Here is a 19,633-nt window from a genome sequence, read left to right on the forward strand (position 1 = left end):
AAAGGGATGAATGGGAGTTAATAAGATGAAATAAGCAGTAAGACTGTTGTCAGACAGACCACAGTTGCTGTAGAGGAATGGGGTTACTACATGGCTTGGTACAGTCAAAGACTCACAGTTTGGCATGGAAGCACACCCACACCATAATGCTTTGCCTACAGTAACAGATGCAACTGGCATAAGCAGATTTGGGAATAAACAGTTCACTCTTGGTAAGCGTAAAACTAGAAGTGGAAGAGCACAGGCATCCTAGCGAGTAGCCTGTTACAAGGGCTCAGTGTGCTGTGGTGTCTGCAGTCAAGATCCGTAAAGATCAAGCTTGAGGTAATTTGTATCACAGCAGATAAGATATGTCAGGCTTTTATCCTATAAACAGCAGGAGTCTGGTATGCTGAAGGTGCCAAGCTGCATGCAAGGAACAGATACTGAAAGCTTTTAAGCAGGGATAAAACAGACTTAGAGTTTCAGAATAGCAGTTCTTGACAGTTTTCTTTTCCTTTTTTTTTTTTAGACTTGAAGAACACTTATTTTACTGTCTTCGACAACAACAACAAAGATAGGCAGGGAAAGTCTAGAGGACTTAGAATTGAACCAGCTCCATACAAAAATGAAGATGGTATAATGATGTGAGTTCAAAGAAAATGACTAAAGCAAAATTTTACAAACATCTTCATAGGTTTATGATAAACTATCAACCTTCCATTTAATGCATTTACTTTTGTTTTATTTATAGAGATGGGGTCTCGCTATGTTGCCGAGATTGGTCTTGAACTCCTGAGCTCAAGCAATCCTCCCACCCTGGCTTCCCAAAGTGCTGGGATTACAGGTGTGAGCCACTGCACTTGGCCTTAATCCATTTACTTTTATAAGCCTTCTCTACTTAGAAGTATGCACTATACAAGTACATACATGCTGGTATTTTACCATGAAAATTTTACTTTTCATCTCAAACTAGTGACTTGCCTTTTTACCCATACTTATACACATGTAATACCTTCCTAGTGGTACATCTTAATCAATATATATTTTTTAAATCTTGATTTTTAAATGAATCTTTTTAGTGCTATGACATGATGGGCTTAATTTAACAGATGAAGCATGATATGGTAACTACATTGTACTGTTTAAACTAATTCACAGCTGTAGGAAAATGTTTGATTTTTGAAATATAACCAAGATGATGCTGGACAATAATAAACACTGGGCCGGGCGTTGTGGCTCATGCCTATAATCCCAGCACTTTGGGAGGCCAAGGCAGACAGATCACGAGGTCAGGAGTTCGAGACCAGCCTGACCAACATGGTGAAACTCCGTATCCACTAAAAATACAAAAATTAGCCAGGCGTGGTGGTGTGCGCCTATAATTCCAGCTACTCAAGGAGGCTGAAGCAGCAGAATCACTTGAACCTGGGAGGCAGAGGTCGCAGTGAGCCAAGATCACGCCACTGCACTCCAGCCTGGGAGAGAGAGCAAGACTCTATCTCAAAAAATTAAAATAAAATAAAATAAAAACAAAACAAAACACTGAAATACTGGAAGACAGTGAATGAATAAATAATATGATTTTTCATCAGTGGCCATTCATTATTTTGCTTTTAGAAACCTGGAAGAAATTGTCTTCTTTGAGTTTCAAATGTTCTGGTAAATCTAGTCGTTTCTTAGCTTCCTCAAAAATCACCTTGAATTGCTGAAATAAGTGACTCTCATGAATCAAAGTTCTTTTCTGGTCTGAGGTAGCCAACAATGGCCACACTCAGAATTTCCCCATAGAAGTGCTCTTTGAAGGTATGCATGGTATGTGTTTCCATGGACTTCTTCGTATTCTCATAGTATGGGTTCCATCCTATGCTCACCACCATCTTCTGACCATCTCTACTTCCAACACTGGCCCAACCATAATAAATGCCACTGGATACATTGGCTGGCAGATTATCTACCACTTGCTCAGGAAAATTAGCTGTGGGGGATGCCAAGCTGCTTGTAGCCACGGCCGAAGCCCCATACCACTTGGTCCCGGCAGGAGTATGATACATGCTTCGTAATGCAGTCTGCTCGAGGCATGGGCTGCAGCCCAGTCCCTGCGTCCTACAGAGCCACCGTCTACACGGTGCCCGGACCCTGGACCAGCCACGGGGTGGGAAGGGGCGTGAGCTCTGTCTGCCTCGGGGGTGCACCAGGGGCCAGACAATGCCGATGACACGCCACGGAGGATCCCTGATGCCGGTGACTCAGGAGCTGGGTCTCCCGACCATTTTCATTTTCTTTCTTTCCTTCTTTCCCTACCTTTTAAAATATTTTATGTTTGTTTGTTTATTTATTTATTTATTTAGAGGTAGAGTTTCCCACTTGTTGCCCAGGCTGGAGTGCAGTGGCATGATCTTGGCTCACTGCAACCTCTGCCTGCTGGGTTCAAACAATTCTCCTGCCTCAGTCTCCCAAGTAGGTGGAATTACAGGCACCTGCTACCACACCTGGCTAATTTTTTTGTATTTTCAGTAGAGGTGGGGTTTCACCATGTTGGCTAGGCTGTTCTCAAACTCCTGACCTCAGGTGATACACCCGCCTCAGCCTCTCAAAGTGCTGGGATTACAGGCGTGAGCCACCGCACCTGGTCTAAAATTTATTTTTTATAGAGATGGGGTCTTGCTATGTTGCCCAGGCTGGTCTCAAACTCCTGGCTCAAGTGATCCTCCTGCCTTGACTTCCCAAACTGCTGGGATTACAGGGGTAAGCCACCACACCTGGCCTTGGACCATTTTCTGACAAGACAACAGATGATGCTCACAGTCAACACAGAGTGTCTCCTATGTGTCAACTGTAATCCTACCCTCTTCTCACACACTCAAGAAAACACTTTAGGCTGGGCGCGGTGGCTCACGCCTGTAATCCCAGCACTTTGGGAGGCCGAGGCGGGCAGATCACTTGAGATCAGGAGTTCAAGACCAGCCTGGCCAACATGGTGAAACCCTATCTTTACTAAAAATATAAAAAATTAGCTGGGCATGGTGGTGGGTGCCTGTAATCCCAGCTACTCAGGTGGCTGAGGTAGGAAAATTGCTTGAATCCAGGAGGCAGAGGTTGCAGCAATCCAAGATTATGCCACTGCACCCCAGCCTGGGCAACAGAGTGAGACACAATCTCAAAAAAAAAAAAAAAAAAAAAAGTGGAAGAGTGAACTTTAAAGTTAAAATACAACAATTAAGGTTAGTAGGCTATTTATTATATGTGTTACTTTAACTGACTTTTTAAAATTGAGCCCTGAAAAAAAAAAAAAGAAAAAAATTGTTCATGAGCCCTGAAAAAAAAATTTTAAACAAGTGGAAAAAAGTAAAAAATGAAAGCTAGCTGCCCTACTATACCAGTCCAGCTGTGTTAGGTATGGGGGAGTCTGCTTTAATCCTAAATTGCGCTAAGAGTTAGAAAGGAGATGAACAGGACAGAGAGAGTAACACAGGGGTGGTATATATCTGGTGGGTAATGGGATGGCAGACACAGCAAATAAACAGCTTTGGACAATTTAAAAAGCAAAAGATTTCAACATATAGTCCATGAATTAGAAGTTTCATGGAAAGTTATATGAGTTAGTCTCTGTAAGTTATAATCTTTCAAATGCAAATACATATAAACTAATCTAAAATGATTAAAATCAAGGTATTACAAATAACTGGCCTCAAGTATAGAACATCCCACTAGATTGCCATTTGTTGTAATTTATGTAAAAAACAAGTCTTTTTCTTACAGGAACTATTCTAATTTTTTTCCCCAAGTGAACAAATCTCAAACTTGAGGTCTTTGAGTCGTGATACTCTTTGAAAACTACTCTCCTAGAAAGGCTGCAAAACTGCGCAAAGTGGGTTCATGAGGAAGACCTCAAAGGGAAGATCAGACTAGTGCAATAGTTCAGGTGAGCAATGATAAGGTTTGATTTGGGGAAATGGCTATGGATATGGAGAAGAGGAAATGGATCCAAGAGATAGTGAGGAGACAGACCAGTGGTTCTTGATGGCCAAGCAGATGTGGAGGGTGGGAAGGCACGAAGAGCCTGTGATGACTCCTAGACTTCTATCCTGAGTTATTTATCCAAAATTCAACCTCTCTCCCCTTCTCTCTAAGCACATGGCTGGTTCCTCTGGCCACCAGCCTCCATCCTGAAGCTATCTAGGAGCCCACCAATAGTAACTTTATTAGCCTAAACTCAGGGATAGTTCAAAGGGGCTCATTAGGAATAACAAAAGATACTACCACTCAGGAAATTCCAGTGGTTTTAGGAACTGTGCCAGCAACCATGGACAAAGGCCACATACATTTTTTATTATACCACATACAGAAATCCTACAACTTCAAAGCAAAAAAATGTAATAACCCGATTAAAAAATGGACAAAGAACCAGAACAGACATTTCTGCAAAGATAATATACAAATGGCCAACAAACATATGAAAAGTTTCATATCAGAGAAATGCAAAAAAAAAAAAGTTTCATTTCATCAGAGAAATGCAAATCAAAGCCACAGTGAGATATCACCTCATACCCATTAGGATGGCTACTATCATAAAACAGAAAGTAAGTGTTAGTGGAAAAATGGGAACTTCTGTGTACTGTTGGTGGGATTATAAATGTTACAGTGTTATGGAAAACAGTATGGAGGTTCCTGAGAAAACTGAACAGAATTCCAAATGATCCAGCAATCCCACTTCTGGGTATATATCCAGAAGAATGGAAAGCAGGCTCTCAAAGAGAGAGCTACACACCCATTTTCATAGCACTATTCACAACAGCCAAAAGATGGAAGCAACTTAAGTGCCCATTAACAGATGAATGGATAAACAGAATGTGATATATACATATAATGGAATATTATTCAGTCATAAAAAAGTAAGGAAGTCATGTCACATGCTATATGGCATGGATGAAAGTCAAAGACATTATACTAAGTGAATTAAGCCAGTCACAAAAAAAACAAGTAGTGTATGATTCGACTTATATCAAGTATCTAAAGCAGTCAAATTCTTAGAAACTGAAAGTAGAATGGTGGTTACTAGGGGCTCAGGGAAAGGGAAAAGGGGAGTTTAATGAGAATAGAATCAGGTCTGCAATATGCAAAAGTACTGGAGATTTGTTTCACAACATTGTGAACATGTTTAACACTACTGACCTTACACTTAAAATTAACATGGTAAATTTTATGTCACATATTTTTTAACACAATTAAAAAAAAAAAACCAAGTTTGGAAAACTGGCTATATTCTTTGTAAGCATTACTTTGGGCTAAATAACCTCTTAGAGGATATAAAACCACAAGATAAATATAAAAACATTTTATACCCAGAAAACCTTGTTACCTGCAACAAACCCAACTACCAGATCTTTTCCAGTGGTAGAACGTTGACCTTTGACCCAGAGTGCTTTGAGGCTATTAAAAGTGTAGAAATAGACAAAATTGGAGCAGCAGAGACTGGAAATCACTGGAAACCACCCTCGATATGGTGCCAGGCTAGGGGAAAAACACAATAAGCAAAGTAAAGGTCATGGACAAATTAGAAATTGGCAGAGAAATCCTAGGAAAGGCTGACCATCATTCACATGGTCTCAAGCTTCACTCCTACACGAATACAAGGGACTCCAAACTGTACACACACCTCACATTCTGAAGGATGTCCAAATCAAGAAATCTATTCTAGCACTAATGATACCAAAGAAACAACACAAAGTCTGATTGATTTATTAATTCCCTCCCTTAATTTTCTTTAGTAACATTGGTATATAAAATTAGAGACAACTTCCTCATGGCTGTTAGTTAATAGAGTACCATTCATGTTTTATTACAGGGCAAGAACAGTTAAAATGAAGTAATTATAGGAAATAAGTACCAAAAAAAAAAAAAAAAAGGATGGGGGAATTCACAAGGGCACAGGAGCTCACAGGAGCTCCTACAGGCCAAATCTGGGGCAATTTGAATACCAAAATAATTAAGTACAGTAATCAATTGTAAACCACTGAAAAATAGACATTTCTGAGCCCATACCAATAATAAGTAGATAAATAAATGAAGGAGAAGGGGAGGTCCTGCTTATAGCAGAATGCCAACACGGGTAAAATTTCCACTGTGGAAGCAATGCTGGAGTTGGAAAGTCGTCATTTTGCAACTTCGTGGTAAATTTAGGGGAGAAATGTTGATATAGCACAGGATATTTGTATTGTTTTGAAGTATCTCCACATAGACTGCTTATAGTTGCAAGGGAAGAAAAAAGTAATTGCACAGTGGCTAAATCAAATTTAAGAAATCATAATTAGCCAACCAAAGGCAGGCAGACAATATGTGAGTCAAGATGTGATACCTTGAGAAGGACACAATATCACCTGTGCATTATTCAGGCCAATAATGTATAACCTCAATGGAATCATGAGGAAATGTGAGGCAAACTTAAAATGAGAAACATTCTTTTTTTTTTGAAACGGAGTTTCGTTCTTGTTGCCCAGGCTGGAGTGCAATGGCGCAATCTCGGCTCACCGCAACCTCCACCTCCTGGGTTCAAGTGATTCTCCTGCCTCAGCCTCCTTAGTAAGTGGGATTGTAGGCATGTGCTACCACGCCCGGCTAATTTTGTATTGTTAGTAAAGACGGGGTTTCTCCATGTTGGTCAGGCTGTCTTGAACTCCTGACCTCAGGTGATCCGCCCGCCTCGGCCTCCCAAAGTGCTAGGATTACAGGCGGACTGTATTGTTTAAAAGTGTCAATGTCATGGGGCTAAAAGGCTTTGATGTATGTAACTTACTCTCAAATAATTCAGAGGAAATTTGTGTGTGGTGTGTGTAAAGAGAAAAGGGAGGTGGCAGAGAGACAGCATGAGCAAAAATAGTAAAACAAACAGGAAAAGATGTTAACAGATGAATCTGGGTAAAGTATATACTTGTCTTCCTTGTACTAGGTTTAGTTTTGCAAATTTTTGTAAATTTAAAATTATTTCCAATAAAAAGCTAAAAAAAGAAGTACATAATCTGTCTTAATGCACCTGACAGGAATGAACTAAACAACTATTATTTTTTTTTCAGTTTACTGTATATAAAACAATGCATTTTAGTTTCATGGAAGACTCCATGATCAAGAATCAAATGGCTTAAGATAAGCATTGTACAAAAATAAATAAATAAAAAGAATCAAATGCCTCACTACAGATCTTTAAGAAACTGAAAACAATTATGTACTTATAAATCAGGCAATTACAAATTCACAACATTATAGTGCTATGAGAAAGACAGAAAGTAAGCATAACTCTACTGGAAGCACAGGAATCTCCTAACAAGTTGCTTTAACGAAGGTGAAATGAGGTAGTACTCACAGTCCTTCTTCTTTAATGATCTCCAGGAGCACCATGTGTGTAGTTTTGGATTTTCTTTTCTCATCAACTACAAGACCAAACAGTGCATGTTTATTTTATTTATTAATTTAAAAAAAAATTTTTTTTTGAGACAGAGTCTCACTCTGTTGCCCAGGCTGGAGTGCAGTGGCATGATCTCAGCTCACCGCAACCTCCACCTCCTGGGTTCTAGCGATTGTCCTGTCGCAGCCTCCCAAGTAGCTGGGATTACAGGTGCACACCACCATGCCCAGCTAATTTTTGTATTTTAGTAGAGGTGGGGTTTCGCAATTTTGGCCAGGCTGGTCTTGAACTCCTGACCTCAAGTGATCTGCCCACCTCGGCCTCCCAAAGTGCTGGGATTATAGGCATGAGCCACTGTGCCCCGCCTATTTTTAATAGTTTTAGAGACGGAGTCTCACTATGTTGCCCAGGCTGGTCTCAAACTTGTGGGTTCAAGGGATCCTCATGCCTCAGCCTCCCAAAGTGTTGGGATTACAGGCGTGAGCCACCATACCTTGCCTGTGTCTGTTTAAACTAAATCCTTTGAGAATTATAATTGTCAACATCAGCAAGTTTCACTGAAATGCCATTTACCTCACCTTTGAGTTCCCTAGGTTGCCCCAGAACTAAATGATGCCCCTGTGACCATGTGCTAAATTCCCACTGCAGATCCCTTGCCCTTCATCTGTTACTCATGAACCATAAAGCAGTCTAATTTAATTCCTAATTTCCAAAGGAAAAGACATGACAGAAAACATTTCTTTCTTTTTTTGAGACGGAGTCTCGCTCTGTCACCCAGGCTGGAGTGTGCAGTGGCGTGATCTCGGCTCACTGCAAGCTCCACCTCCCAGGTTCACGCCATTGTCCTGCCTCAGCCACCGGAGTAGCTGGGACTACAGGCACCCGCCACCATGCCCGGCTAATTTTTTGTTTTTGTAGTAGAGATGGGGTTTCACTGTGTTAGCCAGGATGGTCTTGATCTCCTGACCCCGTGATCCGCCTGTCTCGGCCTCCCAAAGTGCTGGAATTACAGGTGTGAGCCACCGCGCCCAGCCTAATTTATTTCTTATATTTTATAAAGCTCTCTTGTTTTATTCAATTAATGTATGTATTTTCTCATTTTAGCATCTTATAAAGCAGACAGGAAATAAATTACTATCTACCTTTTACAGGAGAGGCTATAGACACAAAAGCTGGAAGGACAGATGTGGTCGGCCGCAAAGCCAGTATTAACATTCAAGTTTCTTTTTTCTTTTTTTTTGAGTCGGAGTCTCGCTTTGTCGCTCAGGCTGGAGTGCAGTGGTGCGGTCTCGGCTCACTGCAACCTCTGCCTTCTGGGTTCAAGCAATTCTCCTGCCTTAGCCTCCTGAGTAGCTGGGATTACAGGCTCCTGCCACCATGCCCAGCTAATTTTTTATATTTTTAGTAGAGGCAGAGTTTTACCATGTTGGCCAGGCTGGTCTCAAACTCCTGACCTCAGGTGATCTGCCCGCCTTGGCCTCCCAAAGTGCTGGGATTACAGGTGTCAGCCACCACACCCGGCCTAAAATTCAAGTTCCTTAAAGGGTTTTAGCCTTGCGTTCTGTCTCCTAATCTAAAAAATAAAGTCTCAAAATGACGAGGACTGTGTTTTTCCTGGCATTCTCACCGAAAACAAAACTCACCTCAATTAACTTCAAATTTCCTACCCATACCTGAAAAGTAATTTTAGAACATAAAATACGCAAATTAACCAATTTCCTAAGAATTAAAATTGGTACCAGTATGGCTTGTGGGATGGCAAACTGGCAAACTCCTATAGAAGGCAATCTGAGGCTGGGCGTGGTGGCTCACGCCTGTAATCCCAGCACTTTGGGAGGCCGAGGCAGGTGGATCACCTGAGGTCAGGAGTTCAAGATCAGCCTGGCCAACGTGGCGAAACCCCGTCTCTACTAAAAATACAAAAATTAGCTGGGCATGGTGGTGCATGCCTGTAATCCCAGCTACTCGGGAGGCTGAGACAGAAGAATCACGTGAATCCAGGCCGAGATTGTGCCACTGCACTCCAACCTGGATGAGAGAGACTCTGTCTCAAAAAAAAAAAAAGAAGGCAATCTGGCAATAACCATCAAAATTACAAATACAATTACCCTTTAATGCAGTAATCCTATATCTGGGAATTTATCCCATAGAATTCACATAAACAACACGGCATAGGAACAAATCTATTCTTACATCATTTCTGTAATAACAAAAGGGTGGAAACAACCCCAGAATCTACAACAGGGGAAGGGTGATACAGGTTATGGTGCATTCACACCATGGAATGGAACACTCCACGGCGGTAAGACACACAAAGATGCTCCCAACGCGCTGATTCGGAAGGCATCTAAAACATACTGTTAAGTGAAAAGTTCAAAGTACAGGACAGCATGTAAAGTATGCTTTTTGTGTAAAAAAGGGAGAGAAAAAAAAAGTAAAAAAGGGAGAAAATTAAGACTATATATTCTTATTCGCTTGTTATTCCATAAAGAAAGTCTGCAAGGCTATTCAAGAAACTGATAAACATGTTACCTGCAGTGAAGAGGAAAGGGAGACAGGGCAGACTAAGAGCGAGCATTTTCACTGCACTGTATACCTTTTTATATATTTTGCCTGTTGAATCATGTAAAATTATTTATCCAAAAACTATAAAATTAACCAAAAATAGTAGGCATAAAGGGTTTAACCTTTGAATTACTATTCAAAGCTAATCTTACTCATCTCTTCATGCAAGTTCTGGCATAGGTTTACAATTTCAACTTGAACAAATCTGAGGAAAAAACAAGCAAGAATCACAGTGAGTTGTAGAGTCCCATAAAGCTGCAAAGGCAGATTAGGACTACATGCCTACATTAGCAATGGCATTGAGTATGTGGCTCCAGTATGTTCCTATTCTGCCTCTTCTTTTGAGACCATCTAACTCCCTCAAAAAACTCTCCACTGTGTGCCTTAAAAAAGTCATATGGCTTCTTAGAAAAGGATTGTAACAATTCAAAATTATTAATGCAAGCCCACTCAGGTTCTTAGATTAGAAAATGGCTAAGGCTATGACTCATCCAGGAATGACTCTCTGTTAATTAGGAAACATGATATCTTCTAGAAAGAAAAGGAAAATAAACCTTAAAAATAAAAAATAAAATAGGAAACAACGATGACCAGTATTTAAAGTCAATGGTGGATCTCTATAGTATCATAAATCATTGATTAATTCAGAAATCACTAGACTGGGGTGAAGGCCGAGGTGCGCCAGGCCTGTATGCCCGGCCAGCCCTTCCTCCGCAGCCAACGAATGCACATGGGTTTTTCTTGCTGTGGCCACAAGGACATCTGATAAAGCCTTTGCCCCATGGGCACCTCTGGCTTTCCCGCCCTGACCTGGAACCTCTGCAAGGGCTGTAGAGTAAGCACTGCCTCTGCACCCCGGGAGGAGCAGCGGTCCTGAGCGTCTCAGATCTGCATAGAAGAGGGCACTGCCCATTCTCATTTCCAGGCTAAAGTCACCCCAGAGTGTGGCTTCACAGGGTGTGTGGAGAAAACCGCAAGCAGCTCATCTAAGGAATGAGTTTGAAAGCCTCCCGCTCGGCTCTGATGGAAATACACCTGTTCTGGAAATTTGAAGGGGCTGTTGATGTGGCCTTGATCTTTGCCTGTCTTGTCATCAGTTGTCAGCAACAACTGGGCAAAAAGCTCTGGAAAAGGTCTGGAGGCAAATTGAGTCCACAGAGCTACAGTCCACCCTTTACCCTGGGTCTTAGAGAACTCATCTCAGACAGAGAAAGTAACATGGCCTGATGTGCACCATTGGTTCCTCGGAGCCTTTTCTCCATCTGCCTCTTTCAGATCATTGATGGGCAGAAAAAAACTGAAATCTTCCTTCCCCACTGTAATCTGGAGCAGGAAGTCAAGGGGCCTCTAGAGTGGGAAAGGGGGTGGCAACTTTAGGCCCCAGTCTACCAGGTATCTATCTTCTCCCTCTTTTACAACTTACTTCAAACTTCTGGGATACAGTTTCAGCTGAAAAGTTTATTTTCTCAGTCAAAACTTGTTCCCCCTTAACCCTATCCCCCCTAGAAAAATAAAAGCACACATACATTAAAAAAAAAAAAAAAAAAAAGAGGCTGGGTATGGTGGCTCATGCCTGTAATCCCAGCACTTTGGGAGGCCAAGGCAGGACATCACCTGAGATCAGGAGTTCAAGACCAGCCTGGCCAATATGGTGAAACCCAGTCTCTACTAAAAAAAAGAGGTTCCTGTAATCCCAGCTACTTGGGAGGCGGAGGCAGGAGAATCGCTTGAACCCGGGAGGCGAAGGTTGCAGTGAGCCGAGATCATGCCATTGCACTCCAGCCTGGGCTACAAAAGCGAAATTCCGTCTCAAAAAAAAAAAAAAGAAATTACTAGAGAAATGTTTGCTTCCTGACACCATATGAATAGGAATATGATTTGTACTTACCCTGAAGTCGAAGTCTAGCTGTATCCAGGGGAAAAAACACTGTCATTGCTGTCACGCTTCCCTGAAAAGTTTGAAAAAGGCCATTACAGCATCACAAACATAGTAAGTCACAACTTTTTTTTTTTGAGACAGGATCTTGCTCTGTCATCTAGGTTGGAGTGCAGTGGCGTGGTTGTGGTTTATGGCAGCCTTGAACTCTTGGGCTCAAGTGATCCTCCCACCTCAGCTTCTCAAGTAGTTGGGGTTACAAGCACATACCCTCCAGGTGTATATCACCATGTCAGGCTAATTTTTAAATTTTTCTGTAAAGATGGGGGTCTCACTTTGTTGCCCAGGCTGGGAGTCACAATTTTTTTTTTTTTTGAGATGGAGTCTTGCTCTGTTGCCCAGGCTAGAGTGCAGTGGCACCATCTCAACTCACTGCAACCTCCGCCTCCCAGGTCCAAGCGATTCTCCTGCCTCAGCCTCCTGAGTAGCTGGGATTACAAGTGCCTGCCACCACGCCCGGCTATTTTTTGTATTTTTAGTAGAGACGGGGTTTCACCATGTTAGCCAGGATGGTCTCGATCTCCTAATCTCGTGATCCACCCGCCTCAGGCCTCCCAAAGTGCTGGGATTACAGGCGTGAGCCACTGTGCCTGGCCGGGAGTCACAACTTTTAAATGAACAAAAGTTTATTATTAGCAATCGATCAAATCAGATTTTCAGTGAACAAATACATACAATATTTTAATCTATTAGGATTAGCAATGTTCAAGCTTCTACTATGCTTTAGTAGAAGTATTTAATTTTTCAGAAGAAAACTCCTCTTTCTGTCTCTCTCAGACACTGAAAAAGAAAATGTATTTCCCTGCATATGACAAACTTAGGGGTTTGCAACCTAGGACACATGTCAAAGATAGCAGGCAAATGGATTTTTAACCTTCTACAGGTCAGTTTCTGCTATCATGAGCACTCCCTGATAACGCCCAAAACCAAAATACCCGGTAATTAAACAGATACATACTTTTATTCTGTGCTTAATACATTCACCACAAAGTGAAAGGACATGTAAGAATCATATTGTCTTTGAAACAGTAGTAGTTTGCTTGTGTTTTAAATTAAATAGGAACAATCTCTTTGCTAATAATTCTTTAAGCTCATCCAAGATAACACAATGACACAAATTATCAATGAAAAAAACAAGCAAACAACAGTCTTTCCACTCATAAGGTCCTATATAAAAACCACAAGCATATATTTAGGGATGAAACTATATGCATGAAACTTCCATTTTGGTTTATGGTTCTCAATCCAGATGCATACCCACTGGTATAGATTTGCAGGCATAAAATCAAGTTTCAGACTGCTGATCTAATAATGGTTACAAAAAAATTAACTAATTAATTAGTTAATTATTTTAGAGACAGTGTCTTGCTATGTCATCTAGGTTCCAGTGCAGTGGCGAGATCATAGTTCACTGTAACCTTGAACTCCTGGGCTCAAGCAATTTTCCTGCCTTAGCATTCCAAGTATTTAGGACTACAGATGTGTGTCACCACACCCAGCTAATTTTATTTTTTGTAAAGACAGAGTCTCACTATATTTACCCAGGCTGACCTCATACTCCTGGCCTCAAGTGATTCTCTGGCCTCAACCTCCCAAAGTGCAGTAGTACCAGGTGTGAGCCACTGCACCTGGCTTCATACAGTATTTTAATCATGAGGTAGAGGTTGCAGTGAGCCAAGATTGTGCCACTGCACTCCAGCCTGGGTGACAAAGCGAGACTCTGCCTCAAAAAAAAAAAAAAAAAAAATTGAATAAAGGCCAGGCATGATGGCTCATGCCTGTAATCAATTCCAGCACTTTGGGAGGCCAAGGTGGGCAGATCATGAGGTCAGCAGTTTGAGACCAGCCTGACCAACATGGTGAAATCCCCTCTCTACTAAAAATGCAAAAAAAATTAGCTGGGCCTGGTGGCACATGCCTGTAATCCTAGCTACTCGGGAAGCTGAGGCAGAGGAATTGCTTGAACCAGGGAGATGGAGGTTGCAGTGAGCCGAGATCATGCCACTGCACTCCATCCTGGGCAAAAGAGACTCTCTCTCAAAAAAGAAAAAAGAAAAAAAATATATATATATATATATCATGATAAATAACTAGGAACTAGGTCAACTTAAAGATAAATAAGAAAATTTGGTAGGCCTATTATCAATTTAAATAGGTCAGCCTCCATGACAAGGGAGAATATTCTAATATTTGTATTCTTCAAAACACATATTAAATGTTACCTCTCCCCACCTATCAGCTTACAATTGGTTGTTCAGTCCTCTAGGTTGCCATGAGCACTTATTTATGGCTCTTTCAACACATATACTACAGTGAAATCCAACTCTTCTGCTAATTTGTGAGAGTATTCTTTCTATATCTGTGCACATCCTAAATTCTCAATTAAACATTTATTCAATTCACTGTACTTTCACTTATTTATGCTTTTTTGATGACCCCAACATAAATGTTCTTTTCTAGTCATGATAAATGATTAAATGATATTCAATGTTTCAAGAAATGATACTCAACGACTAAATGATATTCAATGTCTCACAAAACACTGAACCCACAAGGCTTTACAAATCCTACAAATCCATGCATCCAGCATCCTTGCTCATCTTCAGGAGGCAATTTCCAAGAAAAATGGGAGCTGGAAAGTTAGAGAAAGCTTATTAAGTTTATTAAGGCTCTGGCATTTGTTTTCTATCGCATGGTACTGCATTTCTTTTCTTTTCTTTTTTTAAGACGGAGTCGTGCTCTTGTTGCCCAGACTGGAGGGCAATGGCGGGATTTTGGCTCACTGCAACCTCCACCTCTTGGGTTCAAGCGATTCTCCTGTCTCAGTCTCCCGAGTAGCTGGGATTAAGGGTGCCCGCCACCATGCCCAGCTAATTTTTTGTATTTTTAGTGGAGACAGGGTTTCATCATGTTGGCCAGGCTGGTCTCGAACTCCCGACCTCAGGTGATCCACCCGCCTCGGCCTCCCAAAGTGTTGGGATTACAGGCGTGAGTCACCACGCCCAGCCAGTACTGCATTTCTTTGAAGGGTACTGCATAGACAGGGCATCTCCAGACAGAAAAAGTCTAGCTCTGGAAGCTACCTCTTCAAACACTGGGTCATCCTCATCCCTCTTTTCTGCCAGCTTTAAATAGATACTTGAAGGTTCCTAAACATAAAAGTCCTTGCCTACCTACCTGGATATCTTGAAGTGAAACACCAAGATAAAGAGAACAGTCAGCCCAAAGAGCTCATTGGTCTATTACTACCTCAAGAACTGGCATATGAAAATTCAAATCAGGCCAGGCACATTGGCTCACGCCTGTAATCCCAGCACTTTGGGAAGCCGAGGCAGATGGATCACGTGAGGTCAGGAGTTCGAGACCAGCCTGGCCAACATGGTGAAACCCCCCCTCTACTAAAAATACAAAAATTAGCCAGGCGTGGTGGTGGGTGCCTGTAATCCCAGCTACTTGGGAGGCTGAGGCAAGAGAATCACTTGAACCCGGGAGGCAGAGGTTGCAGTGAGCCAAGATCGTCCCACTGCACTCCAGCCTGTGCAACAAGAGGGAAACTCCTTCTCAAAAAAAAAGAAAAAAAGAAAATTCAAATGAGTAACACCAAGTAACAGCTTTATAAATTTAGTAGTACTGGAAAGACCGGATCAAGAGGGTTAGCTGAAAACCCACCACTGCCTCCTCCCTACTCCAATGATTAATAATGAGAACATATTTATATATAAAAGGACTATATAGAAAAACAAAAAGGGTTCTAATTGGTAGATGAGAATTAAAAGAATACCACAGTGAGACATTTTAAAATTTATTTATTTATAAGTGCCATGTAATAATTGTACATGTTTATGGGATGCAGTGTAGTGTTTCAATGCATGTACACACTGTATAATGATCAAACTGGGGTAATTACCACACCCATTACTTTAAACATCATTTCTTTGTGGTGATAACATTGGAAATCTTCACTTCTAGCTATCCCGAAATACGCACGACATTGTTATTTGCTATCGTCACCATAGTTTGTAATAGAACACCAGAACTTATTCACGTCTAACTTTTTCTTTTTTTAAAGAGATGGGGTCTCCCTGTGTTGCCCAAGTTGGCCTTGAACTCCTGGGTTCAGGCAATCCTCCTGCCTCAGATTCCCGAGTAGCTGGAACTGCAGCCCTGTGCCACCACAGTACCTGGCTTAAATGAAACTTTGTACCCTTTAACTAACCTCTCCTGGTCTCCCTCTCCTTCCTACCATCTCTAGCCTCTGGTAACCACTATTCTACTCTCTACTTCTATAAAATCAACTTTTTTAGATTCTACTTATAAGATCATGTGGTGTTTGTTCTTCTGTGCCTGGCTTACTTCACTTAACATAATATTTATTGTCCAGGTTCATCCATGTTACCACAAATGGCAGGATTTCATTCTGTTTTACAGCTGAATAAAATTCCCATTGGTATATTTACATTTTTCTTATCCATTCATCTGTAGATAAGCATTGATTCCACATTTTTTCTATTGTAAACAGCACTGCAATTAACACAGATATGCAGAGGTCTCCTTGACACGCTGATTTCATTTCCTTTGGATATATACCCAGTAATGGGATTGCTGGATCATATGGTAGTTCTATTTTTAATTTTTTGAGGAACCTCCATACTGTTTCCATAATGGCTGTACCAATTTACATTCCCATCAACAGTGTGCAAGAGTTCCCTTTTCTCTGTATCCTCACCAGCATTTGCTAGTTTTTGGCTTTTTTTTTTTTAATGGCTAAGTTGGAAAGTGGCTCACTGTATGCTACACATTTCCACTATGTCGCATCTCACTTCTAGTTTCCAGCTGAGCCATCTGAGGTGACTGGGCAAGTCCTTTCTCTGAATGTTTCATTTCCCATAAATGAGAAAATAGGTGGAGGGCCTTAGAGAGTTTTGATGTGAATAACGGCTATTAGATATCATCAAGAGCTTTTTCTCCAGATGACACTGACACAGGCACACTGGGTTCTGCTTTCCTTATATCCCCCTTCTGAGCCCAGGCCCTGTTCCTCTCCCTTTCAATCCAAATTCGGGCTCCAAAGGACTAGCAAAAGGGGTCCTTTTAATAATATCTAGTGCTCCTTTGTCCTGAAATCTGGCTAAGGGAGGATTTCAGGGCCTCAGCTGGTTGAGGAATGGTAGAGACAATCCATCCTTGCCCATCTACCCACCCAACCCCAGAGCAAGTGTGTACTTGGGGCTCGCTGGTACCTAGACGTGCAAGGTCGCTCTACCAGGGCCCTTGTGAAGGAATGGGATCCTTATTTTCTGTCTTTTTTATAATAGTCAATCTAATTGGGGTGAGGTGATATCCCACTGTGATTCTGACTGGCATTTCTCTAATGATTAGTGATGTTGAGCTTTTTTTTAAGTATCTCTTGGCCAATTCTATGTCTTCTTTTGAGAAATGTCTATTCAGATCTTTCATTTTTTAATTATTTGCTTGGTTTTTGTTTGTTTTTGCTATTGAGTTGTGTGAGTTGCTTGTATATTCTGGATATTAACCTCTTGTCAGATGCATAGTTTGCAAATAGTTTATCCTATTGTATAGGTTGTCTCTTCATTCAGGCCAGCCCTTGTGCCCGGCCTGAAGTGTTTTATTGAGTGTGTGAGAAAAGGGTGGGATTATGGTTGACATCCAGGAGAGCCTCCGGGTCTGTGTCGATTGTGAGCATCATCTGTTGTCTTGTGAGGAAATGGCCCAAGGCCAGGTGCGGTGGCTCACCCCTGTAATCCCAGCACTTTGGGAGGTCAAGGCAGGCGGATCACTTAAGCCAGGAGTTTGAGACCAGCCTGGGCAACATAGCAAGACCCTGTCTCTATAAAAATAAACATAAAAAAGGTGGGGAAAGAAAGAGAAGGAAGGAAAGAAAGAAAGAAAGAAAAAGAAAATGGTTAAGAACTGCTGTTCTGAAGAAAGCACTATTGGCTGGGAGCAGTGGCTCATGCCTATAATCCTAGCACTTTGGGAGGGCAAGGCAGTAGATCACTTGAGGTCAAGAGTTCGAGACCAGCCTGGCTAAAACGGTGAAATCCTGTCTCTATTAAAAATACAAAAATTAGCTGGGAGTAGTGGCAAACACCTGTAATCCCAGCTACTCGGGAGGCTGAGGCAGGAGAATCTCTTGAACCTGGGAGGCAGGAGAATCGCTTGAACCAGAGGTTGCAGTGAGCCAAGTTCGTGCTACTACACTCTAGCCTGGGCAACAGAGTGAGTGAGACTTCGTCTCAAAAAAAGATAGCAGAGGAATACAGAAGAGTAGTGGGAATGCTGCAATGTGATGAGGACTCAACCCAACATTCCTGGCTTTGAAGATGGGATAAAAAGCCACTAGCCAAGGAATGTGGCGGCCTCTAGAAGCTGGAAAACGCAAGGAAATGGATTATCCCCTAGAGCACACATGTCCAACCTTTTAGGGATAATTCTGGGACATACTGTAAGAAGAATTGTCTTGGGCCACACATAAAATATACTAACACTAAGAGAGCTGATGAGCTTAAAAAAAGGTCTGTGCATAATTTTTGTGATATCCGCCACACCAGATAAGCAAAAAAGTCCTCGCATTCAAACGGCTGGACACGGCTGCAGGCCTAGAGTCTCCAAAAAGGAATACAGCTCTGCTGACACTTTGATTTTAACTCTGTGAGACCTGCATCAGTCTGATCTACAGATCTACAAGACCTACAGAAAATAAATTTGTGTTATTTTAAGCCACTAAGTCTGTGGTCATTTGTTACAGCAGCAATAGAAAACTGATACAACAGGATTACTATTATACAAATTGTGGACACAAACACTGGTAAGCAGAAGGAAGCCCTGGGCCAGCTTTCAGGTTGACTGGCTGGGTGCTACAGTAATGCCAGACAGGCAGTACCAGTCCCAGCTAGTAACTGTGAGTACGGGAACCTGACTTGCCAAAGGTGACTTGGAGCACCCAGCTGGAACAGGAAATTCTGTGCCCAGAAAGCTAACCATTATCATATTTTGCCAGAAACCCATTCCACCTTTTTGCTACAATCCCTGGAGGCTGGAAGCAGTAAACAGATAGGCAGAGGCAGGGGGAAAGCTGTGAAGTGGGGAGGAAACTAAAAGCTGACCAGTTTTAACCAATTAAAGGAAAGGGTACACACACATACACACACAGGTATGGATTTCTTTTAGGCTTTGTTAGAAAACGTAAGTGTAAATGTGAGGGTTAAATATTTAAAGTTGAAATGTAGACTTCCATTTCCAGCAATATGGTAGCCTAGACAACGTGCTGCAGAATACCTAGAAATGTCGAATAAAATATATATAACAAATATCCTTTAAATGCTTAGCTGAGCTTGCAAGAAAGTAAGGGAAATCCATTGGGGCCAGAAAGAAGATTAAAAACCTACAGGGTTATGAAGACTCTTCTATTTTGTTTGTCTGAGGATTTTTTTTGCCAGTCTAATTGCTCAAGGGGCTTTAAAAAAAGGTGGAATTAACATATTATAAAATTAACCATTTTAAAGTATTCCATTCTATATATTCATAATATTATTCAACCACCACCAAAGTTCCAAAATATTTTCATCATCCCAAAGAAAATCTCATACCCATTAAGCAAGTACTTCCCATTTCCCCCTTCACTCAGTTCCTGGCAGCCACTAATCAGCTTTCTGTCTCTATTCTGGATATTTACTCTGAGGGAAATCATGTAACCTGTGACTTTTTGCTACCAGCTTTTCTTTTCTTGT

General features: G+C 41.5%; 1 protein-coding gene and 1 pseudogene across 1 annotated transcript in view; both read right to left on the reverse strand.

The window, feature by feature from the left end:
* Positions 1-19,633, reverse strand: part of SLC25A17 (solute carrier family 25 member 17) — a 53,346-nt gene that overhangs the window by 20,982 nt on the left and 12,731 nt on the right. The window contains exons 2-4 of the mRNA XM_054469592.2: positions 11,835-11,895; positions 7,340-7,406; positions 5,342-5,493 (exon numbers count right to left, since the gene is read on the reverse strand). Of these exons, the coding sequence (XP_054325567.1) occupies positions 5,342-5,493; positions 7,340-7,406; positions 11,835-11,895 (280 nt within the window). The remainder of the gene's footprint in view (positions 1-5,341; positions 5,494-7,339; positions 7,407-11,834; positions 11,896-19,633) is intronic.
* LOC129023101 (riboflavin kinase-like) lies at positions 1,571-2,309 on the reverse strand (annotated as a pseudogene).

The sequence above is a fragment of the Pongo pygmaeus genome, chromosome 23 (genome assembly GCF_028885625.2).
Source record: "Pongo pygmaeus isolate AG05252 chromosome 23, NHGRI_mPonPyg2-v2.0_pri, whole genome shotgun sequence".
Classification (NCBI taxonomy): Eukaryota; Metazoa; Chordata; class Mammalia; order Primates; family Hominidae; genus Pongo; species Pongo pygmaeus.